At 34.8% G+C, this 27,444-nt stretch overlaps 2 protein-coding genes across 2 annotated transcripts; both read left to right on the top strand.

Moving 5' to 3' along the window:
• Window positions 1-8,375: 8,375 nt before the first annotated feature.
• On the top strand, window positions 8,376-9,296 carry LOC306639126 (olfactory receptor 4A47-like; the record flags this gene model as incomplete). The annotated part of the gene is made up of 1 exon (XM_079102545.1): window positions 8,376-9,296. The coding sequence occupies one exon, from the start codon at window positions 8,376-8,378 to the stop codon at window positions 9,294-9,296; it is 921 nt and encodes a 306-aa protein (XP_078958671.1).
• A 12,386-nt stretch (window positions 9,297-21,682) lies between these two features.
• On the top strand, window positions 21,683-22,630 carry LOC306638940 (olfactory receptor 4A16-like; the record flags this gene model as incomplete). The annotated part of the gene is made up of 1 exon (XM_079102394.1): window positions 21,683-22,630. One exon carries the CDS (start codon window positions 21,683-21,685, stop codon window positions 22,628-22,630), a length of 948 nt encoding a protein of 315 aa, XP_078958520.1.
• Between the last annotated feature and the right edge of the window lie 4,814 nt (window positions 22,631-27,444).

Below are 27,444 nucleotides of genomic sequence, written 5' to 3'. Positions count from 1 at the left end.
ATATATAAAATAAAAAATATATTTGAAAATTTGTTGGTCTATAATTTCCTGTGAAATCATTAATGTAATCCAGATGAAAATTTATTTTACTTAATTCTACTAGTAACTTTTTTCTATGTTTCATCTCTAAATTTGAGATTTATGCTTCTTTTACTAATTTCATTAGTAGTGATTTATTTATTAAGTTTCTCATTCTGTCTTTAATTTTTAATTCAAAGGATGACACATTATACATTGCTATCATATGAACTTGGGATGCCCCCAATTGTCCATGAAGGATGGTCCTCTGACTTTTGGAAGATGGTTGATACTTTTAAAGGTAAGGCATAGTGGAAATTTTCAGGTGGTTGATGGGGATGCTCTTCATGAGAATTGTTAGGACACTGGCTTCTAATCTCTTCCTCTCTTTCATTTTCATGTTCCAGAAATGCTGAGAACAGTCTGCTCAAGCACATGTTCCTCACTATGATGTGTTGCCTTATTATAGGCCCAAAACAACAGGGTCACTTGGTCAGGAAATGAAGCCTCCCAAACAGTGACCCAAAGTAAACCTTTTCTCTTGGTAAGTCTTTCTTTGTGATAGTAATGGAAAACAATAACACAGATACTATAGCTCCTTGGGAAATTATTTTTATTTTCATTGTGTTCTCCTACCTACATTCTTGTTTTTTTTTTTTTTTTACTTAGCTTTTTAATTTTTTACCCAACTGCATTTTGGTTCCATTATACACAAATGGGGTACATAATTTTGTTTCTATGGTTGTGCACAATGTAGATTCACACCATTCTTCTTGTACATAGGGTAATGATGTCTGCCTCATTCCACCATTTTTCATACCCCCCTCTCATTTCCTTCTACATATTCTAAATGTAAAATTGTGCCTTTTCCCCCACATCCACTCCAACATTTATTATTGTTTGTGTTCTTGATAATAGCCATTCTAATTGGTGTAAGATGAAATCTTAGAGTTGTTTAAGTTTGCTTTTCTCTAATTACTAGAGATGTTGAACACTTTTTCATATATTTATTAATTGCCTGTGTATCTTCTTCTGTAAAGTGTCTGTCCAGTTCCTTGACTCATTTATTGATTGGGTTCTTGGTATTTTTGGTGTAAAGTTTTGTAAGTTCTTTATAAATACATTCTTTAGGTTAATTTTAGAGTTTTATTCTAAAATTTTTAATTGGAAGATTACTTAACCTACTCTTTCTTTTGTTTTTAAATAATAAGAAGATTAAGGCCTTAAATTTTCCTTTGAGCTACAGTTATAATATTTCTGGGTTTGAGATAAAATTTTTGTTTGAATAATTTTATATTTGTAGAATTTTGGTTTTGATTTTCTCCTTCACAAAACAGTTTTAAAAATAGGCTTGTTGGTTTTAACAACTAAAAAGTAAGAATTGATTTCTATTCACTTTCTCATTTTTTTTTTAAGATTTATTTAAAATGCAGAATCAGGCATGTTTCTTATTCTAATTTAAAGAACTGAAAAGCTCATTGTATACTTCTGTTTATCAAACATTATATAAGCAGTTTATAGATGTTCAGTTACAAAAATTCTCTTGTTTCATGAAAAATAAGATGCTTACACATGTATAAAGAAACTTTCTCAAGTATCAAGTCATAAAAAGAATAGTTAACTAAAATCAATTCTTTCAAAATCCACAATAGGCTAAGTTCTAATGGTGTAATTATTCCATCTTAGCTCCCATCTTGGTCTGCCTGGATTTTGGCTCAAAGTTTAGGTTCCTGGGTTATGTAACTAATTTTCAGGTACTTGGATGCTTCCCAACTCTAAATTTCATGACTTTTCTTTTCACATAGTAAATTTATTATTAAAGCAGTTTTAGATTCAACAAAATTAGTGCACAAATGACCTAGACCTTGTATCTAGCCTTTGTCCCTGGCAACGCAGCTCCCCGACTGCTCCCTGACTGCCTTAGTCCACTCTCTGCTGCTGTAACAAAATAACTGAGACCGATTAATTCATGCCAAACAGATTAGTTTGCTCATGTTTCTGCAGCTGGAAAGTCCAAGAGCACAGCTCTGGCATGTGGCGATGCCCTGGGAGTTGAGAGCCATAGTGAAGGTGGGAGGGCAGGAGAGGGCAGGGATGAGATAGCAAGAGAAGGCTGCGCTCACCTTGGCCAGGAACCTGCTCCTGTGGAAACTAACCCACTCCCAGGAAAACATCATCAGCAGTGGATGAATCCCCTCTTGAGGGTCCCACCTGTCTACATGTCTGCACTGACACTAGCATATGTGAACCACAGCACACACTATCAAATTCCCACACCACACTGGTTCATTTGGACTCCTCAATAGTGACGTGATCCAAAGTTCCTAGTTTACATTAGGGTTCACCCTTGGTTGTTGGTGCTGCACTTTATATGGGCTTGGAAAAATACGTAATGATGTGCGTCCTCTCTCCTAAGAGTTTAACTGAACTAGAAAATCAGCTGTGCTGTAAAACTACTGAAAGTTTTACTTTTTGAACAGTTTTGACAAGTCATATACTTGTAACCATTCGATATGTAGCCTTTTCAGACTGGCTTCTGTCATGGGGTAGTATGTGTTGTGTTTCCCCTATGCCTTTCTGTGGTAACATAGAGCATTTCTTTTCAGTAATGAATAACATGTTATTGTATGAGCACCCATGGTTTATTATTCAACCACTGAATGTCATCTTTGTTGCTTCTAAGTTCTGGCAATTTTGAGCAAGGATGAAAGAAATGTGTGTGCAAGTTTCTGTGCCAACATAAACTTCTGATTCATTCGGATGAGCACCAGGGAGCCTAATTGCTTGACTGTATAATAAGAGTATGTTACTTCATGAGAACCTACAAACCTGTCTTCTAAAATAGTCAACTTATATGTCTCTTCTGAGATCACCTCCTATACACTTTCAACAATACATGTCTTGCTTTCCTAGCTTTGTGGCAAGTCTTGATGTTGGGTACTGTTCAATGTCCAATTTTGTTCTTTTCCTCTGCTGTTGTTATCCATTTTGTGTCTTCATAATTAGTTTGCCAACATCTATAAAATCAGATCATAAAGACACAAAAATTTTGATTGTGGAAAAGATTTAATTGGGAAGAATGACCTTGACTGACAATGTTGAGTCTTTCTATGCATGAACAGGGAATTTTTTTTTTTAATTTAGTTAGTTCTGTGTTCATCAGAGCATTGTAGTTTTCCTCATAGGATCTTGTAATATTTCACTAGAGCTATACCCAAGTATTTCATTCTTGAAAGTAAGCGCTACTCTGTTTTTAACTTCAACTTTCACCTGTTCATTACTGGCGTATATTAAACTGAGTATAATTGGATAATTAACCTTGTGTATTATAGCTTTATTCAAATAATTTTGTTTTACTCAGCTTTTTCACTGTTGTGAGCCCAAAAGACATGAAAGAACAAATTTAGAGGAGTAAAAGTTTATCTGGTGCTCCCAGTTTCAGAGGTCTCAGTCAATAGGTGACCAATATCATCGAGGCCAGAGGTGAGGGAGAACATCATGGTGAAGCTCAGGACATTGCAATCAGGAAGCAGAGAAGGAGCTCAGCTCAGCAGGGACACTATATAAAATGTAAAGGCATACCCCCAGTGATTCACTTCCCCAGTCACATGCTACCTGTGTAGAGATACCACTCAGTTACTTCATATAAGTGGATTATTGCACTAGTAAGGCTCTCACAGCCCAATCATTTCACCTCCAAATGCGTTTGTATTTTTTCACATGTGAGTATTTGGAGGACCTTTATACCTAATCCATAACACATTTATTATTTCCAGAGTTTTGTAGAATATTGGGGGATTTTCTGCATAGATGATGTCATCCGCATAGACAGTTTGCTTTCTTTTATTAGTATGCATTTTTTTTTCTTTTTCTTGTCTTATTATATTGACTGATACATCCAGTACAATGATGAAAAACTCTGGTGGGAGAGAACATCCTTCCCTTGTTTAGATCTTAGCAGAAAAACTCATAGATTATTAATAGTATGATTTCAATTTTTTTGTTATTTTGTAGATATCCTTTATTAAATTTAGGAAGTATGATTCTGCCCATGATGACAGAAAGTACTTATAATGAAGAAGTGTAGAATTTTATTGATGTTATTCTGCGATTTTTCTTTAACCTCTGGTGTGATCAAATACATTAATTGATTTTTTAACGTTGAGCCAGCATTGCATACTGGGCTGAATCTCAGTTGGTCATGATGTCTAATTCTTTCTATACATGGTTAGATTTGGTTTGTAAATGTTTTGTGGAATTTTTGCTGGACTACTAAGTGGAAGTCCTGCATACTCCTATTTGAAAAGACTTTAAATGGAATCCAAATTTCTTAGAAATATCTGTAATACTCCTGCAGGGTTTGATTCTTGCTTGTGTCATAAACTTTGCATTGTTCTATTTTCCTTCATGTGCAGTGACTATTTATTGTCTTGAACTTAACCAGCTCTGTTCCACGTTAGATCTTCCTGCATGTATCAATGGACCCAAGGAGCAGCTTCTGATTCTCTGGAATTCCGCTCAAATATTACCTTTAAAACATTCTTATCTAATTACCTTGTTCAAAATTGTCTTGTTTATTCTTTCACAATGACCCCTTGGTTTTCTTATTCATATTAAACACAAATTAAAACTCATAATTTAAATTATTACCATGATTATTTTGTGGTCCTATTAGAAGAAAAAGTTAATGCCATAGGGGCTGTAGTTTTATTTTTCCTTCTGTTTATCTACTATTGTATAGCCATCTAAGATATTATCTATAACATATAGACAATCTGTGATTCTGTAATTTTGTAAAAGAATAAAAGATGAACACAAAAATAACTAGTTAGTTACTACATCTGCATAAATCTTTTTAAAATATACCATCCCATATGAATAGGGAGAAAAATTTGAACATAAGAAAAATGGAGAATCAAAATGGTTCTGGCAGAGAAGAGAAAGGAATGACAGATTCATATACATTGGAACAAACTAAGAGGTCTGCTGTTTTATTTTGGATTTATATTTTTCTTGTAATGTTCTGAAGTTATTTTTTCTTGTTTCATCACTGTGACTCTACTTATGTGTTTGATTTACTGCATGTGGACACATGGATGTTCTTTTAAAAATATGTGGAGAGTCCCAAGGAGTGTAATTAAGCAAGAATCAGCTTGGATGTGTTCCAGATGCAGGGCTCCATGATTAACGTGTGCTCATGGTATAAAATCTTTAGCGAATCTTTAATCCTGTCAGACAATCTGTTCTGTTAGTAACAGATTTAATTATTTAGAGAGATGGTTTCTTATTATTAAAGAAGGATTTTTAGGGGCACAAGTATATTCTCTCCTGTGGGCTCTGTCCCTTGGAAGGAGACATTTTCCTCTCCTGTTTTCTGTGAACTGGATGTTCTTCTGCAGTCTGAAAAACAGTTCTTCTGTGATCTGTGAAACTGCCACATTCTGTGTTCACACGGTTGTTTTTTACTTTCTGTTACCAACCTATAGTCTGCCAAATAGGCTAGTACTGCTTTCACAAGGCTTGACCTTTAAGACATATGGCTAGTTATATGCAATAAAGACAGAAGCAGCTTCCTATGTGACAAGTTGACAAATGCTCCATTTCTCCTGAATAAAGCTCTTCTCCTCAGAACTTTGTGCAGGGAGTGAGTTTCCTTTTCTCATTGCTGCCCGGTGTTGCAGACTAGGAGAGTGCAACACAGGATGACCCTTCAGCATTGCAGACTAAGACAGGGCAACACTCTCCATCTACCAAACACCAGTATTTAGCCTTACCCAGAACAAAAGGAGACAGGTTAAAAAGCTGAATGGTGTTTATTAAAGTTACCAGAAATAATCTAGAAAACTTTCCTTTTTAAAAAATGCCAGCTGTGATATAACTATGTTGAAATTATTTGTCTGAATATTTACTAAATTATTTTAATATGGAAAAATTAGTTTTATTTGTACCAAGGAATCCTTCGAATACCATGTACAATGCCAGTATTTGGAAGACTCTGGAGAAAGTTGACAAAACCAAATGTGTGATTTTAATATATTATCCAAGAGTAACCCAGCTTTTTCTCTTCTGTGTGCATACTAGATGGAAGACGGATTACTCACTTATTGTAGGCAAGGCAAAATTTTCTCCTTCAAACTGCAGACAAGCTTCCACAGGTAAGACTTTGTAGTCAGTAGCAGAAATCAGACTTTGAGATTGTGTGAATGTTTCATTATAGAGAAAATTATATCACTCAAGTATGTAAGAAAATATTGATAAACTTCTGTAGGCAGAAAGTGGCTGTTCAGATTGTATGAGATAGTCATCAGAAATATATTTAAAAATTGAAAATTTAAGTCAGGGACCATGCTATGTCCTCAACACAATTGCTTCCATCTGGAAAGGAAGAAGGTGTGAGGTGAAAAAGTTAATTCTTCAGTCAGCATAGAGATTTCTCTCCTCTGATGACATGAATCCAGTGTAGACCCTGAGCCTTGGTGAACTAGTGGACTCTAGTGATGACTGTAAGTTAGCCTTACGTGTACAGTGTGACACAATATAGTGTTCTGTGAATACTTGTTGGTTGGATAAATGAAGAAAATATTTAATGTACCACATCCTTTGTACAATACTCACCATTGCTTCAAAGTTTGTGATGTCTGCTCTGGTCTATGAAATTGGCATCTGTCAAAGAGTAAATGATAGATGTGCTAGGGACTGTCACAGCACCCAGGGGTTGCAAGGGAATGCAATGAGAATGATCACATTTGCAAGATAGTATGAATAGAAAGCCCAGGGGACTGAATAAATATATGGCTAGGCAAGGTGAGAGGAATAAAGGAAGGTAGAACACTGCCAGAATTTGGTTTGAAAAACAAGATGGAAGGAGGTATCCTTCAGTTACCTTGACAAAATCTAAGAAGGAAAGATTTATTGTGAAAAATTAAAAATTTTCTTTTGTAAATATGAAATGAATATCTAATTGAAGATGTCAAATATGTAGTTGCAGACATCACTTTTGAAAGGAGGGGAGGAACAGTGCTGAAGGTAGGTCAAATCAGAGTGCTTTAAGGACTTACAGGTTAGGTAAGTGAGGGATACACAAGTAAAAGCTAGGAGGAGGTTCCAGTGACTGGCAAGCTGTCTGAGACTGTGGTACATACTGGTTCCTCATATTGTCACATAAAATAATTATGGTTTAGTTGTGCCCCTCCCCAATTTGTTTGCTGAGGATCTACATGTGGTAACTCAGAAAGGGGCTCTTTTTGGATATAAAGAGTTTGTAAGTGTAATGCAATAACAATACATTGATTAGATTGGTTCTCCATCCAACACATGTTTTAGTGGAGTAGAAAATTTGGATTCAGAGAGAGTGACACATGAGCACATGCTTGTCATCTGGAAGCCAAGGCCAATCTTTTCTTCATGGTGTGAGGGATCCACTATTACCCATACCTTTATTTTCAATGTCTAGCAACAGGACTCTCAGACACATTTGTGTTTAAACCAACTGGAGCTCTGGCAGGTGAATATGGCTTTTGGCACTGGGAAGTGGTTGTTGCTGCAATAAATATCTAACGCTTGAAGTCAACTTTGTGATCGATTAATGGGTAGATACTGGGAAATATTTGAGAAATATGTAGAACCAGGTTTCCTTGAAGAGATGGTGAGTAGAATTGTGAACATTGAAAGGTGAGACTGGTGAGGGCTCAGCAAGGAAGGAGGAGAGCGATGGAGATGGCATCTGTCCTAGGGGACACAGACATCACTGTGAGCACAATGTTCCTGGAAACACGAGTACTAAAGTGCCGTGAGGTGACATTTCCAGTGGACCTGAGGCCAAAGGAAGTGGAGGAAAGGCATCATTTTCTAAAGACCGGCACCAGTGTTGATAGTGACTGGTGGTCTGTAGTCTTCCGTTAGTAATTTATTTTATCCCCCTTCCTAGGAAAATTACCTTGAGTGGAACTTGGGTATTACACTGTGTGAGGTTATACCTAACACATCTTTTCATGGATTTCCCTTTCATTCTCTCTTATTATTTCATATCTTTAAACTCATCTAAAGAGTAACTTCATCTAAGACCTTCCCAAGTCTCAACAGCTTTAGTAATTGCAGCATTGTGAATCTATAGCATGGCATCAACAAATGTATTTATCAACACATTTCTCAAGTTTAAATGTTGGACTACATAGTTATGTATCAAATGACTTAGGTCAGGAAAACTTGTCCTATTTTACTTGGATTCAGCTATCTACTGAAGGTAGTGTGCCAACAGTAGATGTTTTTAACATATAAGACAGATGAATAAGGATTTTTTTTGTTGTTTTACAGGTAAGGTGTTTTACTCTCTGAAATCAGCATCAATAAATGAACAGATGGAACACAGGAAAAATGAAACTTACTTTGTCCTCTTGGGCCTCACCCAAAATCCAAAGGAGCAGAAAGTACTTTTTGTTATATTCTTGCTCTTCTATATTTTGACAATTCTGGGGAACCTGCTCATTGTCATAACTGTAACCTTCAATAAGACCCTGGACTCTCCAATGTACTTCTTTCTTGCTAACTTATCATTTTTGGATATCATTTATTCATCAATCATTTCCCCCAAATTGATTTCAAACTTGTTCTTAGGGGAGGTTATCATATCCTTCAAATTTTGTATGTTTCAGCTCTTTGCAGAACACCTTTTGGGTGGGTCAGAAATATGTCTTCTTTTGGTGATGGCCTATGACCGCTATGTGGCCATCTGTAAGCCCTTGCATTACTTAGTTACCATGAGGCCATGGGTGTGTATTGTGTTGCTGGTAGTTTCATGGGTTGGAGGATTTTTACACTCAGTAATTCAGTTGGGCACTATTTATGAACTCCCATTCTGTGGCCCCAATATCATTGACCACTTTATGTGTGACATGTACCCCTTATTGCAACTTGTCTGTGCTGACACCTATGTCACTGGCCTCTTAGTGATTGCCAATGGGGGGCTGATGTGCTCTATTGTGTTTCTGCTCTTACTCATGTCTTATGTGGTCATTTTTAACTCTCTAAAGAACCTGAGTCAGGAAGGGAGGCGGAAGGCTCTTTCCACCTGTGGCTCCCACATCACTGTGGTTGTCCTCTTCTTTGTTCCCTGTATTTTCATGTATGCCAGACCAGCTAAGACTTTCCCCATTGACAAGTCATTGAGTGTGTTTTACACAGTCATAACCCCCATGCTGAACCCCTTCATCTACACTCTGAGAAACTCAGAGATGACAAATGCTATGAAGAAACTCTGGAAAATAAGTCATATCAGGTAATAACTCACGGAGTCTTTCACTATGAAGAGAAACATTTAACTGTGAAGCTGTCTTCTTAGGATGTATTATTTATTTCAGAATTAAAACAGATACTGATTTGCTAAGGCATTTTTTAAGCTTAATTAAAGAATAAATTATTAGTTTTGACATTAACATAGTTCCCTAGTGTATTGCTTTTTCTGTAGTGTCTTATTTATTGAGGTACGTAGGAATTTTTTGTGCACATATACTAGTAAGTCAATAAAAATATGTAATCTCTTTGTTAATAAAATATTTATAGTATTACAATCATGTTTAATTTTTTTCATTTATTTTTAGTAACTTATCATTTATCATTTTATGTTTACTTTCTTACCCATTTTTCTATTATAGTATTAAGTGCTAAATATGTTTTTTATTTTATTTTGCTAGCATTACATTCATAATTTTAGTGCAATAGTTTTATTTTTAAAATAAACATGGAAAGCATAATAAGTATGAATATTACAGTGGAACACTTGTAAAATGGTAAATCTGAAAAAATATATATGATGAATTCCTCACCAGCATCTCCCAGTCCTGATACAGGTGCAGGCACTGTGTTTCTCAGGTTCTTAGTTAAGAAAGCTTACCATTTGTGTGACCTGGGTGGACTCAGAGGACATCATGCTAAATGATATAAGCCAGACACAGAAGACAAATACTGCATGACGTCATTCACACTGAAATCTTCACACTCACAGAAGAAGAAAGAAGAATGACGACTATCATGGCTGGAGAGTGGGAAAACTAGAGATGTGGTCGAGGAGTAGCAAGTTTCATGTAGAAGCTAACTATTTCTGGAGTCCATAGCATCGTAGCTATTGTTACTTTTGCTTTATTGTATACTGGACTCCCAAGAAGAGTGTAGTTCTGAAGTTCCCTACCACAAAATGATTAAAGAAAACTCTAATCATGTGACATGATGGATATGCTAATTATAGCTGTCATTTCACAATGTACGCATATATCAAATATCAATGTCCACCCAAAACCTGTATGATTATTATTTGCCAATCGGATATCAGTAGAACTGAAAAAATTAAAGAAACTAAAGATGATACTACTATTATTGCTGAAATATGATTACTACTCTATGATTTACTATTTTTTGCAGTTCTTTTGCCTATAAATTCTCTTTTAGTGGAGATTCACAGTTGTATTATTTGTGTTTCAACTTTATTACCTTGTCCATTTCTCTTTGTTTTGATGTCACCGACTTTATGAATTTTATGTTCATTTGGTGGTTCCTATTTAAATTTAGTTGTTACTTCTTTATTCTTTCTTAGTTTTTCTGCTATGTTCTTTGGTCATTGTCCTAACAATAAGCATTTCTTTCTTATCAAATTCTGACACTGCTAATGGATTTCTCTTGATGAACTGGATTGATGGCTACATCCAGGATAATGTGAAATAATGGTGAAGACAGCTGAGATATGTCACAATGTTTTTATTAAAATTATAAAATCAAACTGGTATGCTTTTTCTAAACACCTTATTTGCAGTTATTTAGGTGATTAAAATATTTTACCCTTATACATATTAATGTGATCAGTTATTACATAGGATTTTATTGTATTAAACTAACTTGGCATTTGTGGACTAAACTTTGGTAGGGTTACATTATGTTGTTTCCTTATATTGAAGGTTTCTTGTGATTCTTTTCAAGGTTTTTTGAATCAATTTATATAATTAAAAAGGGTATAAACATCCACATATGTAACACTATTTTGGAAAGTTATATACCAAGATTTTGATCATATTTCAAAAATCCACCCCAATATTTTGTATCCCTATCATACTTTCTGGTCAATTACAACATTTAAAGGTAGCGCTGTTGACTCACTTCTCTGTGTTTCTTTGTTTTGTTTTGTTTTATTTATTTTTTTCCATTAGAGGGACTTCATTATTTTTAATTTTTTTCACTACTGGGGATTGAGCTGCATTCAATTATTTTTTAAACGGTCTTCCTAAGTTGCTGAGGCTGGCTTTAAACTTCAGTCCTCCTGCCTCAGTCCTCTGAGCTGCACTTCTCTGTATATTTTGCTTTAAGTTTTTTATTATTTATTTATCTCTAGAATATAAGCTACTGATCAATTCTTGGCACCTTTAATAGAGCTAGCCATGGTAAATAATTGTTGAATGAGTGCTTTATAGAAATACTTTTTTGGGGGGCACTGGAGATTGAACTCAGGGACACTCAAACAGTGAACCACATCCCAACTCTATTTTGTATTTTTATTTAGAGAAAGGGGTCTCACTGAGTTGCTTAGTGCCTCGCTTTCTCTGATGCTGACTTTGAACTCACTATCCTCCTGTGTAAGCCTTCCTAGTAACGGGAATTATAGGCATGCACCACCACACCCAGGGAAATATTTTCATCATTTAAATTAATTTATTTTCTGCGATAACTTAAATAGCACTGGGATGATATTCTCTTTGAAAGTTTGTGGATTAGCAATCACACCCAGCATTATAAAATGCTTATCCTTTTCAGAACTTGTTCTACACATGTTATGTAGGTTTCCTCCTGTAACATTCTAATGATTAAGTCCTCCAGGAACACCATGAGGTAGGCCCTATTACTGGAGCCATTTTACAGTTGCACAAAGGCTCATGAAGGTTGAAATCACTGTGAAAGGTTATGACCTGCAGAGTATCCAGGCCCAATCCAAGAAATCTTGCCTGGGCCAAGGAATGGTAGGTTTGGTTACCTGGTAATCACCAGACCTTCAGACCTATTTGCATGTATAGAGTAAGTACCCATTGATTCTGTTATTTTTAGTGGTGTCTTAGTTCTATATTTTTCATGTATAGTTGTTTGTTTAAAAATATCTTAAGTGTGATGTTAATTCAAAATCATATAATAGTTGAAAGACATCCTGGACACCCTTTGCCCAGATTCCCCATGAGTTAAAAGTATTCTACATTTGTTTCTTACTGTCTTATCTCTCTTTTTGTATGAGTACATATTACTAAATATATATATATATATATGTGTGTGTGTGTGTGTATATATATAATTATATGTGCATATATATGCATATATGTGCACATAATCATATGTGCATATATGTCACTATACACATCAATATCATTGTTTTATTTTTAAATTCTCTTGGCCATTTATTTGTGTAGACTTATTGATAGTTTTTCTTAAAGGCTGAGGAGTCAATTGTAGACAGGATGACACTTTAGTCATAAAACTCTTTCCAAAACTCAAGACATTTTTGAGTAACCACAGTACAGTGCAAAATCAAGAAGCTGACATGGAGAAAATGTTATTACACAACCCACACAGCTCATTGCTATTTCACCAACTATTTCAGTCACATCCCCCTTATGGCGAAAGAGAACACAAAGGCACACATTGCATTTTCCTGTCATATGCAAAGCAAGGATTCCTTTCATGGGAACCTCTCCTGATACTTTCTTTTCTTCTAGATTCAAGTATACTTAAGTTGTTTTTACAGGATTTGCCTACGGAATCCACTCAAATGGGCATTTCAAGAGTGGACTTAGGCAATAGAAGACTGCATGTCCATATTATAAACTCTGTGTGTGTGTGTGTGTGTGTGTGTGTGTGTGTGTGTGTGTGTACGCTTTAAGCTCAAACTCCTCCACATGACTCATGATGAAACCCCCACCTTGAGCAGTATGATGCTACCTATGAAGAGGCAGGATGACCTTTAGGCCTACACAGTAGAAACCTAGAGGTCCCCTTCTCACTCTGCAAAGACTTGCAGAGTAGATGGCAGTTATTTGGGAGAAATTCCTAAGTGCTCCTGTTTAGATTTGTGGGCTGTTTCTTTAGGTTGAGGTTCAGGTCATGCCTTTGGCAGGAGGTTCTGCATGGGATCCTGAATTCCTCTTACATACCACACCCATGTTCATCACTGTGATCTGAACGGTTACTTGCAATGCCACATTTATTCACTGGGCTATGATGATATCTTTTGTGCATGCCTATTCTTCAAGAAACAATTGTGAGCCAACTTTGAGTTGACTCTGGAGGCACTTCCTTAAAACAACTTATAGATAATTTGGTTTTCAGAAAATAGCCAGGCACAGTGTTGCACACACATAATTCCAGGAACTGTCTAATTACAAAAACAGTGTAACTCTACTTTGTATACAACCAGAGAAATGAAAGTTGTACCCCATTTGTGAACAATGATTCAAAAAAAAAAAACAAAAAAACCTGCACTTTGCTGGCCGCAGTAGTATTACTCGGATTACTTGGGAGACTGATTCAGGAGGGTCGTAAATTCAAGGTCAGGCTGGGTTATTTGGGAGACCCTGTCTCAATAAAAAATAAAATGTCTGGGGATATAGCTCAGTGGTAGACTGCTTGCCTAGCATGTGCAAGACTCAAGGCTTAATTCTCAGTACTGTAAAAAACAAAAATATAACAACAACAAAAAAAAAAACTGCACACAAATTTTTATTGTGATTTTTTTACATGATCACCCCAAATTGGGAATATCTCAATGTCTTTAAATTGATGAGTGGATAAGAAAACTGGGTTATATATATATAATTGAATACAATACAACAATAAAGAGGAAAAACCACAGATATAAGCAATGATATGGATAGAATATATCATTTTTTATGCTAAACTGAAGAAGCCAAACTCCAAAAGCTACATACACATGATTCCATGAGATTTTATAAAAGAAAAAAAATATGGATAGTCAATAGGTTGGTGATTGCCAGGGCCTGAGGTGGGGAGAGGGATTGATTATGACAAGGCCCTAAAGAATTGTTTTTAAATGAAATAAACATTTTATATATTAATTGTAGTGGTGTTTGTACAACTGAATACATTAATAGAATTAGTTTTTGGCTTACAGATTGTACCTCAGTACAATTTGACTTTATATTAAAAAAAAAAAAAAAATCCCAGCAGCTCATGAGGCTGAATCAGGAGGGTTACCAGTTCAAAGTCAGCCTCAGCCAATTTAGGGAGGCACTCAGAAAGGTAGCAAGACAGAGTCTCAAATTAAAATAATAAAAGAGAGCTAGGAATGTTTGGCTTAGTGGTTAAGCACCCCTTGATTCAATTCCTGGTAGAAAAAAAATGTAATTTGTTTCTCAGGAAATTATGTCTAGGTGTTCCCATGTGTTAGCTGGTTCAGTTGATTCTCCATTTGTTATAAATATTCTCTTCTTCCTTTTGGATATTACACTATAAAAGAGAGGGGGAGAGAGAGAAAGAGAAAGAGAGAGAGAGAGAGAGAGAGAGAGAGAGAGAGAGAGAGAGAGAGAGAGAGAGAGTCTGAACAAAGAATTTTTAAGGGATGAGTCTACCCATAAATGAGCAGCTCATGATTTTAATATTTTATCTAGTTTCTACTGATGTTTGCCTGAAAAGGTTTTGAAGGTCTCCTCCTATAGGAAGAGTAGAAGGGGCAGCTTCTGTGTAGTGAGTTGTGTTGTGGGTGCAGAAATCTGCAGAGGGAGGTGCTGGAGGGATTGGCAGAGGCTGGAGGACTTGTATGAAGTCCTGTTCCCTCAGCTCATGTGGTGCAGGATGCACACTTTTCTTACTGCCTATTCTCGGGATATTAGGAGCATCCTTAATAACTGGAATTCCATTTGTGATTCTTGTATTTTTGTTTTGACATGAAAACTCACATAAAAAGGAGAAATATTCTCTTTTAAAATACTTTGAGAAAGGATAATTGATTTTAGTGTTTTGCTATTAAGCATGGTACTGTCTTTGGGTTTAAGATTTTTTCCTTCATTTTAGGTTAAGAACAAAATAATAAACATAAGTATTTTCAGAAATTTATATAGCATTAACTAATTATCTTTAAGAACTTATTAAATGAACTTATCATCTTTCTTTTGGACCTATTTATGGGTATAAATAAATTTTCCAATGTTCAATTATACTTGTTCTTGGAATGTTCATTTTGACCATGACGGGAAAACACAGAGATTTACACTTACATCTATGACAAGCTAATAAGCCAAAGACACAGAAACAACTCTTTTTTTACTTTTTACAGACTGCATTTTGATTCATTGTACACAAATGGGGTACATCATTTCATTTCTATGGTTGTACACGATGGAGATTCATACCATTTGTGTAATCATATGTGTACATAAGGTAATGATGTCTGTCTCATTCCACCATTTTTCATACCCCCCCTCATTTCCTTCTACATAATCTAGAGTTCCTCCATTCTTCTCTCACTCCCCACACCCTCGCCCCCATTATATATCATTCTCCAGGGAAAATATTTGGCCTTTGGTTTTTTGAATGAATAAAAAATAGTTGTATATATACGTAATGGAATATTGTTCATCCATAAAGAAGAATAATATTATGGCATTTGCAAATAAATGGATGGAATTGGAGAAAATCATGTTAAGTAAAATAAGCCAATCCCATAAACAACTCTTTTGAACACATTTGACAATAGAAAACAATTAATGGGAAACGTTGAGAGATGGTAGACAGACAAGTTGATCTGTTGTATAATCTCTGCTTCTATTTACATCTGTAGAGACATATGCACCCAATAACTGAGCACCTAAATATTCAAAAGAAATACTGAATGTGAAGGGAGAGGCAAATTCTAGTATAATAATAGATGAGGACTTATATTGCCCACTTTCATTAATGGACAGATCTTATAGACAGAATATCAACCAAAAAACTTCAGACTTAATCTACACTATAGACCAAACGGAACTAAAAGATATTTGCAGAACATTTCATACAACAGCTGTGAACTATGTGATTTTCATCAGCACACAGAACATTTTCCAGGAAAGATCACATGTTAGGCCACAAAATAAATCTCAACAGATTTTTAAAATATCAAAATTATATCATGTGTCTTCTCTGACTATAACAAAATAATGAGTCAACAACAAAGGAAATTGTGGAAGTTGTGTAAACACATGGAAATTATTCAACCATGCTCTGAAACAACAAATGGATTAATGAAGATATAAAAAGGGAAGGAAAAACTTCTTGAAAGCCCCAAAAATGACAGAGAATATTTGCAAACATATAGAATGGAGCAAAAGCAGTATGGAAGTTTAGAACTGGGGATGCAGCTTAGTGTTAAGAGTATTAGACTGGCATGTGTAAGTCCCTGGGTTGGATCACAGCTCTGAAGGCAAAAACAAAACAGGAAAGTTTACACAAAAAAAATTGAGTGAGTTCAAATAATTAAAATCAGAACATGAAAAACACAACAAATATTTTAAAAATTCCAAAAATAAAAAGTTATTTTTAAAAGTTAAAAAAAATTAAACAAAATTTTAGCTAACCAAATTAAAACAAAGAGACCCAAACAAACAATCTCAGAGACGAAAATGAAGGTATTACAACTGACATGTTGGAAATATGAAAGATCATTAGTGATTCTTAAAAACAAATACACACCAACAAATTGCAAACAAATAGAAAACATGGATGAATTCCTCTGCACATGTGACACCAAGATTGAAATGTGACGAAACATAAGATCTAAATATACCAATATTGTGTAACAAAACTCAATCAGTAATAAAAGTCACCCAAGAAAGAAAATTAAATCCCAGAACTTTATGTCTTCATTATAGAATCTTATCAAACTTTTTATTTATTTATGCATTTATTGGTACCAAGGATTGACCCATCAACACTTAATCACTGAGCTCTATCCCCAGCTCTTTTCTTTTTTGTTTTGTTTTGTTTTTTAATTTTTTTTTTTTGGGGGGGTGCTGGGGATCGAACCCAGAGCCTTATGCTTACAAGGCAAGCACTCTACCAACTGAGCTATATCCCCAGCCCCTTGTTTTTTAAATTTTGAGACAGGGTCTCACTAAGTTATATAGGGCCTCACTGAGTTGCAGAGGCTGGCCTTGAGCTTCTGATTCTCCTCCCTGAGCCTCCTGATTGACTGAAGTGACAGGTATGCCCCATTGCACCTGGCTCTACCAATCTTTTAAGGAGGAGCTAGTGTCTATTGTTCTCTGTTCCAAAAACATAAAAGGGAAACAATTCTTCAGATTCATTCTATGAGACAGCATTACCCTGGGATCTGAATTTTTTCTCTTTAAATTAGTTTTTAAACTAGTTTTTAAATTAGTTTTTAAATTAGTTTTTAAACACTCAAATTCAGGTCCTTCTTGGTTTCTTCACAATAATTGTCTAGAATAGACAAAAATATCATGTAACTAATTTTAGTGTTGCTTGATCATTTGCTTACTGTGCCATCAAATAATGGGTTTGACCAAGTTCATTTTCACTAGTTAGATCAAATTTTGGTGCATTATGAGTATACATAAGAGTGAGATACATCGTGACATATTTGTGAATGCACATAACATAATTTGATCAATTTCACTTCTCAGAACTGTCCTTTTCCTCCCCTCTTCCCTCCTCCATCTTCCTCAATTGTATTTGTCTCCTTTTTATTTTCATGAGGTCCCTTTTCTTAAAAGTAGCTTTTTCTCTCTTCTACAGATGAGAGAGAACATAGGACCCTTGACTCCTGAGTGTGGCTTATATTGCTCAACATAATGCTCTCCAGTTCCATGTTCTTTCCTGCAAATGCAATTAAGTCTTGATTTTAGATAGTTTTGCGAGCATAACATTATATTTTCTATGAAGCTGTTTTCCCAGCAGGGGAGAATAACAGACTACATTTGTGCTATAAATACTGATATTTTAAAATGTTTTTATATTTAAGGTATACAAATGTATACATTTATGCTTCTCTGAGAGACTGAGATAATGGAGATCTCTGGAAATATATTTTCTGTAGCCACTTAGAACAATTCATGGATTCACTGGTTAGCCACATATTATCATGTGTTCTATGAAGACTCATATGTACACGAGGCACTGCAAGTACCCTCAGTGAATGAAGTATTGATTTGTGGATCAAGGACAAGACCCAAGATGTGAATTCACGGAACTACTAAAAATGAATACTTATTGAAAAGTCCTGTGATCTAATTAAATATAGCAAATGTCTTACAGTTCATGTATTCTCAAAGGAGGTATTAGAACTGCAAAAATTGAGTTGACAAAACACAAATTAATTCAAATATACCAAGTATATTTGGTTAAATGGTACATCCTGATTAATATTTATTAAAGTTTACCAAATGACAAGTAATATATGTTACAAGTACAAAAACGAATCCACTGTTTTTATTACTTGAATTTATGGGATATTATATTTTACATGATATATAAATAAAATAGTATAATCATTTTTAGAACATTTGGATGAGTGAATTTAAAATTGCATGACATACCAAGAATGTGAGAATATAAGGGGACAAAGGTCTATTATTTCCTGGAAGCACATAGGAACTTTTCTGTGTCAGTCTTGAAATTATCCCAGCATATATGTCAGAGATAGGTACATAAAGAAACCCATGTTCAGGGAAGTACCTCATCTACTGTGACTGGGATTTTAAAAATTATTATAGTAAAGAACTACATATGGTGATTTTAACTTATGAGTATCATTTTAAAGAACTATTTTCCTTAAAAATGTATCAAATTATTTTTATGCTATAGTGTTAATTCCATGATTTTGGTGGAAACTACAGTAATATTATTTTTTAACTGTTTATAGTATCAAATCTTTGACAATGTAAACTATACATTCATGCAATTTATGTAGTATAGTTTTATACATTTTCATTGTGTATATAGTACAGTTTGGGCACTCTATAGAATATTAATCCTAGTGAAATCCTACAATGACAATCAATGACGGTAAATACACTGAACATTGCAGGAGGTAAGATGTGAAAAAAAGAGAATTGAGCATAGAGTACTTTATACCCTTTAAGAGCTATGCCTTTATCATATAGCTTTGACATCCACAGTACTCCTGAATCAGAAAGAATGAGTAACTTGAACAAGACACATAGAAGGTTCATCATAGCTGGACTCTAGAGAAAGCTCATCTGTACATGTTCTCCCCACTACCAAATCCATGAGAATAGTATCTTCTCACTTTCTTTCCAAATATGTTCCTGTATAGGTAAATATTCCTAGTACTTATATATAATGAAATAGATAATTCCTTAGACATGCAGGTTTATCTTACACCCTAAATGTGTCCATAAGTTACAGAAATACTGTTCTTTAAACCTGGATTCTGTCAATAGTTCTTATTGGATTAATACAGATTCTAATTTGTTTTGATGCACTGCTCATGGTGAAATTATGAGGAACATTAATAATAGCCATACTACAGTGACAAAGCCACATCAATGTTTATAACAGCTCAATTCACAATAACTAAACTATGGAACAAAACTAAGCATCCTTCAACAGATTAATGGATAAAGAAAATGTAGTACATATACATATATACAAGGGAATATTATTCAGCTTTAAAGAAGAATGGAATTATGGTATTTGCTAGTAAATGGATGGAGTTGAAGAATAATATGCTAAGTGAAATAAGCCAATCCCCCCAAAACAAAGGACAAATGTTTTCTCTGATATGTGGATGCTAATTCACTGTAGTGAGGCGTGCCAGGGAAGAATAGAGTTACTTTAGGTAGAGGAGAGTGAAGGAACGGGTAAAGGGGTAGGAAGGATTATAGAGTGAAGGAGACATTATTACCTCATGTACACATATGATTGCATCACCAATGTGATTGTACAACACGTACAATCTGAAAATGAAAACTTATACTCCATTTATATATGATTAATCAAAATGCATAAATCATTCTACCATCATGTCTAATTAGAACAAATTTTAAAAATTAAAAATAATAATAATAGCTCTCATTTTTTCAATTTTACCAGGTGCTCAACAGCACTCAGTCAAAGTACTTGCATGCAATAAAAATGCCCCTAAGAAGTAGATTTCTGGGTTTCCCTATGCTAAAAAATGATCAAACAGAGGCACAGGGAGGTTTATTCAGTTGCCCATGCTCCAATGGAGAGCAAGTGGATGAACCTGGGATTGGTCCAGAATCTACAGTGTTCATCCAGGTTCTCTACTTTCCATTCATGAATATCTTGGGTCCTATGTTGATAACTACTGAATGAGAAATTTAGAGTCATTATTTAGTCACCATAGTTACCACCCCCTGTTTACCACTAGCTAGCACTTTTAAACAGTAATAACCATGGAAATTTTATTTAATTCTGCAAATCTTAAAATTGAAAAAAGTAAAAAGAATAGGAAAAGGTGAAGTCAAAACATTTATAATGTTGTAGTTGGACAGAAAAGAATTCTGATTTAATATAGTTCATTATCTTTATTTTCCAATGTGAAAATGGAGACATATTAGTAATTGCATTTAGAAAATGACAAAATCTCATACCTTCTCATGCTAAGTATGGACATTTCCTCTAGTACGCTGCCTTTTGGAATCTGTACAATGCAGTTCTGTTTGTAAGCACTCTCTGTACTAAGAAACATTAGCTAGAAAGCCTTGTTCTCGGTTATTTCACTTTTCAGTTTCCCATTTCTTCCTTCCTTACCACCCAGCTCACCCCAAGAGTTCTGAAAATAATGTACTAACAGCTGACACAGTAGGTGTCACAGATGGTGACACTTGAAAGATTACTTCAATAAAATTAAAAATGTTGAAAATCAGGATAGTGTATGTAACTGTGTAAAGAATGTGGCAGAGGCAAGAATACAATCCATAGAATCATAGATCCTGAAAATGTTGACATTCAGGATCCCATAAAGTAATTGGTACAGGGGGAAATGTGCCCTATCATTTTTGCAGTTATTTGATACAGTTCAGGTCCAGTTTTCAAATTTAATGAGAGGTGTATGAAGACTGAATGTCATTAAGACATGCACAGTGGATGTCTAGTAGTGCACTTACCTAGTATTGAGCTAGATTGTCTAGAAGAGGTGATATTTTTGGTACTACACAGATTATCTTGTAAAGTTTACCCCATAAATACAATTAACTCAAAGGACTGACTCTACAATACTTTGTATGTTTAGGGTTTATGCCACCATAATCGAATAGGAATCTTTTCCTGTTCATGATTGCTGACTTCTGTGCCAAGAAGAAAGATGATTGAAAGAAGATATTAAATGTATGAATGACAGTGGGGCCTTTGTCTACCCTTCTTCACAGAGACCCACTGAGATCTTAGGATAGAATCTCTTACTTGTAAGTCCATCAAAATCATCCAAAGGGAAACACAATTGTCAAGGGAAGGCCTACTGGGCTCCTTGGAAGAGGACCAGAACAGGTGCTCACTGAGTGTTCACAGTGTGTTCACCACAGCAGAAGACAGAAAGATGAAGGTGTGCTCCATGACAGAGGGGAATCACGTCCTGTTCAGTTCCATGGCAGGTGCTGTTCTCTGAGCTCTCACCTCTGAATCAAGTCTCATGGGAGAGTGAATGAGACAGAATAACAATGCCACAGAATTTGTCCTCCTGGGCCTCACCCAGGATCCTGATGGACAAAAGGCATTATTTGTCATGTTTTTACTCATCTACATTGTGACGATGGTGGGCAATCTGCTCATTGTGGTGACCGTCATTGCCAGCCCCTCCTTGGGCTCCCCTATGTACATCTTCCTTGCCTATCTGTCACTCATGGATGCTCTTTATTCCAGTGCCATCTCACCCAAGATGATTATAGACTTACTCTATGATAAAAAGACAATTTCCTTCCCAGCATGCATGGGCCAGCTATTCACAGACCACCTGTTTGGGGGTGCTGAGGTCTTCCTTCTGATGGTGATGGCCTATGATCGCTATGTGGCCATCTCTAAGCCACTGCACTACTTCAGCATCATGAATAGGCGGATTTGCATCCTCCTGTTGGTGGTGGCCTGGGTGGGAGGTTTTGTACACTCTGTGGTTCCACTTGCCTTTGTGTACAATCTCCCCTTCTGTGGTCCCAATGTCATCGACCACTTTATCTGTGACATGTACACATTACTGGAACTTGCATGCACTGACACCTACTTTATAGGCCTCACTGTGGTTGCCAATGGTGGAGCAATCTGTATGGTCATTTTTATCCTTCTTCTGATCTCCTATGGTTTCATCCTAAACTCCCTGAAATCCTATAGCCTGGAAGGCAGACGCAAAGCCCTGTCTACCTACAGCTCTCACATCACGGTGGTTGTCCTCTTTTTTGTTCCCTGTATTTTCATTTATGTCAGATCTGTTTCTACCTTTCCTATCGATAAACCCATAAGTGTGGTTTTCACAGTTATCACTCCCATGTTGAATCCTTTAATATACACCTTGAGAAATGCAGAGATGAAAAACACTATGAAAAAACTCTGGTGTAAAAAGTTAACTACAGGTAAAATAAGAATGGATCTCCCACATTGAATCCTTTGGGTACTAATTCTAAAACAAGAAATGAGTGGTAAATATTGGTGTGGTCAACTCAATGTAGTCTCCAGGGATGCTTCTCTTTACTCATAATTATCCAAAGAGTAGAATACATTATCTTTTGAGTGTAGGATCAAATTGGAAAAGAATTAGAGCTGATGAATAAAAGGTATGGGTGTTTATTCTAAGCAAAAACAAAATGAAGCTAAACTAAAAATTCATTCTTCAATTTATCTTGAAATGAGACTTTAAATAAAGTGTCTATTAAAATTCAAAAATTTGGTGTCACCCAAATTAATCAGAAAGAAATTCCAGATAAACTTCTGGAACCAGAAGATTAATTCTTAAATTTTAATATTCATTATTCTATTAGCATGACACATTTCTTTAGCTGTATATATATTTTGTTTTAAGATTAATTTTTGGTTGGGGTCAATGTCTATGAATTTTTAGTTTCTGATATTTGGATGGCAAATTATTTTTGTTCAAGACATTAATAGTGAAGACTTTGTCAGTGGGGATGTCAGTGATGAAAACAGATTTATTTTGCAGTTACTTGTTTTAGAAAAACATCTAGTCCAGTAAACATTATTGTTACTGTCTACACTAGTGATCATGTGCAATTTTACCCCTCATTGAAGAACAAGTAAATCTTCTTATTTTGTCTTCATGATGTTGAAGATATTATTAAAGAAATAACATTTTGCATAGCATCCTGTCCCTTAAAATTTGTATTCAACTTAAATATGTATAGTTTTAAATTTGGTGGAGTTGGGAAGGATGGTAGATTGAGACAGATATTATTACTCTATATACATGTATGAAAAATTTTTTAAAAATAACACTCTCAAAATAAAATAATGAAAAAGAATAAGTAAAATAAAAAATAAATTTGTTATGACATAAATGAAATTTTGTTTACAATTTTGTGCAAAAACACAGTTTTCCTCAGTCTGCAGCCATCTTGGAACATCACAAAGAAGATGGAATTGCTTTCATTACAATATGGATCATCGTGCATGCTTTGTAATTATTTTCTAATTGAAATAAATTCTTCCATGTACCAAAGGATGTTTATGCATTGTGTTTCACAGAGAATAGTATACACCCCCACTAACAGTGTATAACAGTTGCATTGCTCTACATCCCCACCAATAGTGCCTGCTGATGTGAATTGTTTGAATTCAAGACTGTGACCTCATTGTGATTTTAGTTTGTAATCCCTAATGTTACTGAAGCTCAACATACTCGCATTTGGAGAACATCCATTTTTTTTTTCTAAACTTCGATGAAATGTGTATGTATGTTTTTTGCTAAATTTCCACTTTTTTCCATTATTTTTTAATTGTTGAAGCCCTTTAGGAATCCCGTGTACAAATTCTATATAGATTGTCTGTAATGTGAATTCTCCATTTTTGTTTTATATTTCTACAGTAGTATCCTTTCATTTGATGGATGGGAACTTTTTAATCTCATTGTTGTTTTTATTTTGATATCTTTTATTCATTTTCAAGTTGACAAATAAAAATTATACATATTTATGATATAAAGTGCATTGTTTTAAACTATGTACACTTTGTAGGGTGGCTCAGTCATAAACCAAGTTAATGCATTACCTCAGATAATTAGCATTTTTGAAGTGAGAAGACTTAGGATCTACTCTTTCACCCATTTTCAATAACACTTTTTATTAACTGTGGTCACCGTGTTGTATAATAGGGCTCTTGAACTTGTCCCTCTAGTTTGATTGAAAATATCTATCCCTTGATCAGCATCCCTTAGTCCAATCTCTGGTAACCACCTTTCTGCTATTTCTGAATTTAGCCTTTTAGATTCCACACATAAACGTGAATTCAAAATGTTTGTATTTGTAACCTGACTTATTTCACCTAACATAATGTCCTGTAGTCTCTTCCATGTGACTATACGTGAAAGAATTTCCTTTTTTTATGGCTGAATAGTCCCTTATACATATACCACCTTCTCTTTATCCATCCATCCATCCACTGATGGACACTTAGCTTGATTTCATAGCTTTTCTATAGTGAATAATGCTGCAGTTCATGCCCTGTAGGTGTAGACCCAGGAGTGGGATTGCTGGATCTATGGTGGTTTCATTTTTAATTTTTGAGAAAACTTCACACTTTGTTTACTGAATATGGAAGTACTAATATATAATCTTACAGTGTGCAGTACAAGCTTCCCCTTTACTCAAATCCTCAGCAACAACCTGCTGGTCTTGAGAAATGATTATTCAGATTCTTTGTCTATCTTAAAATCAGATTGTTTGTTTTCTTACCATTACTACTCTCATTATTAATTTTCTTTTGTTTTAAAACCATTTGTAACACATTTCTAAAACAAAATCCTCCCATGTTCACTATATATAGTGTTTAACATTTATGTATTTTTATACTCTCTTCTTCAAATTGATTATTTCTATGCCAATATCCTTTTCTTTTAGTTCATGTCAATAGATTTTGATAAAAGTCCCACCACTCAACACTCATATTAAAATTATGTAGAGCTGGGGATATTTCTCAGTTGGTAGAGTGCTTGCCTTGCAAGCATAAGGCCCTGGGTTCAATCCCCAGCACCACAAAAAAAAAAAAAAAAAAAAAAAAAATGTAATATGTAGAGGGAAATGAGGAGGGAAGAGGGCAGGAGAAGAAAAGATATTGGAATGAGACAGACATCATTACCCTATGTATATGTATGATTACACAAATGATGTGAATCTACATTGTGTACAACCATAGAAATGAAAAAAGCTGTACCCCATTTGTGTACAATGAATTAAAATGCAGTCTGTAAAAATAAAATAATTCCAAAATTATTATTAGAATTTCATAAAGTTGCATAAATCTACAAGGATTTTTGACCAGCAATGTATTTAATGTATCATTATGTTGGAAAAGAATTGACTAGTTGATCACAAGCACTCATTCTATTTGGCAACATGAACTATTATTTAAGACTTTGAGATTCTTCAGCAATTCTTTTGGTTTGTTTCCATAATATAAATATTTCACTTTTTTGTTTGAGTTTATATTTTGTAATTTGAGTTGCCTTAACTAAAGATATCCTTTCTACATTTTAATTTTTACATCGCTGTTACTTGTATTTAAGAAAGTCTAATCTTGAATTCAATCACTTTACTCACCTTCCTTCCTTAAAATGACAGCTTTTCAGTTTACTCTTTTGGATTTGTTTGATTAAAAAAATGATACAATCTTAAATAATTATTTTTGTTTCCAGTAATTTCTTTGCAGTATTTTTTGTCAACCCTAGTTTGACATATATTCATTTAAAGGTGAAAATGTGGTTTATGTGGATGTGCTTACATACTGCTAACCTCAGACAGAATATTACTACATTACACTCATCCAAGTTTGGTCCTAAAAGAGAGAAGTGAAGACAATATTCAGGGTTAAATCTAGAATGATGCTTTGAAGTTAGTCACCATGTCTGTACAGTTTATTTTGACTTCGAATTTCTCTTGAGTAGTGTGACTCAGTATTGCATTAACAATTTGAGAAGCTTCTTTGTGGAATGTGTTTCAAATTTGATTCTTTCTTATGAGGTAAAAGTAACACATATTTGACAGGCGTTCTGTATCCTGGCTCATCTTTGCTTGTATCTAGTTACTTGTTGAATTAAGGATCTCGAGGTTCAGCCTAGTTACCTTGAACTGAATCTCTGAGACCATCTCTACTGCAGAATGGTGGTCTTCAAAGTGACTACATTCATATGAATCTCTCTCTCTGTATAATTATTTTGTTACAGGTGTTGCTCTTTAGGGCACACACCAATAAACCACATGCATCTGAATCTGTACAAGAAACAATTGCTTTGGAGAACTCCATTTACAAGTTTTTGTTTTTTTGCTTCTTTGTTCTATGGAAGGGGTCATGAGTTGAATTGTTTTATTTTCATTTTCTCGTTTCTTATTACTGTTGGTTTTGGTGGAGTTACAATCATTTATGTTTTGGCTTCAGTTTGAGGTTCTTCAGTTTGACTTCCATGTGGAGATAGTGAGAGTTGGGAGTTCTGGGTGTCTCAGACCATATTTAGTACACAAGTGCCTGCTATTATATTTTTTCATTTTTGTATAGTAAAAATGTAAATGGGAAACAAGAATGAGAATATCATATACTTTATTGTTCTTTGTTTCCAAGAAACCCTTATTTTCTTCTTTCCTTCCTTTCCTTTGCCATCAAGTCTCCTAAGAGCACTTTTCATTTGGGGTTGTTTTCATCTTCCCCAGAAGCAGTGCCTTTTCGAGAAGGACATGTCAAAGAGATTTGCTCTTTGCTCTTAGATTCCTATTTTTCTATTGATTTTCCCAAAGTTATCATCCAGAAGAAGCATCTGAAAATAAAGAATGACCTGGAAGGATCATGTGGAAGGTATCCATTCTCTAGTGGCACACTCCCTGAGTGAATTTAATTTGGGACGAGTGACCTTGTGGACAATTTGAACATCTCAGTGAAGAACTTTGCTATTCATTGTTTATTAAATGCCTAGTCAGATCTCGCCTTACCTGGGAGCAAAAATTCTCTTTGGGTATTAATGTAACTGTCAAGAGGTCACTTCAATTCCAGACATGAGCTATATTCACACTCTCCTGTTGATGCTTTCAAAATACCCAAAAAATTTTACGTTTTATATTCTTCAATACTGTACACTATTGACTAAAAATAGGTTTATTTGGTCAGCAAATAGCAGTGAAGTTTTAATTTTTTTTGCTTCTGGATATATTTTCTCAATAGCAACTTTCAAATTTGATGATACTTTAAGCATATTGACTA

The sequence above is a fragment of the Sciurus vulgaris genome (assembly GCF_902686455.1).
Source record: "Sciurus vulgaris genome assembly, chromosome: 11".
Taxonomy (NCBI): domain Eukaryota; kingdom Metazoa; phylum Chordata; class Mammalia; order Rodentia; family Sciuridae; genus Sciurus; species Sciurus vulgaris.
The sequence above is the reverse complement of the archived record's forward strand: the minus strand, read 5'-3'. Positions and strand labels throughout refer to the sequence as shown.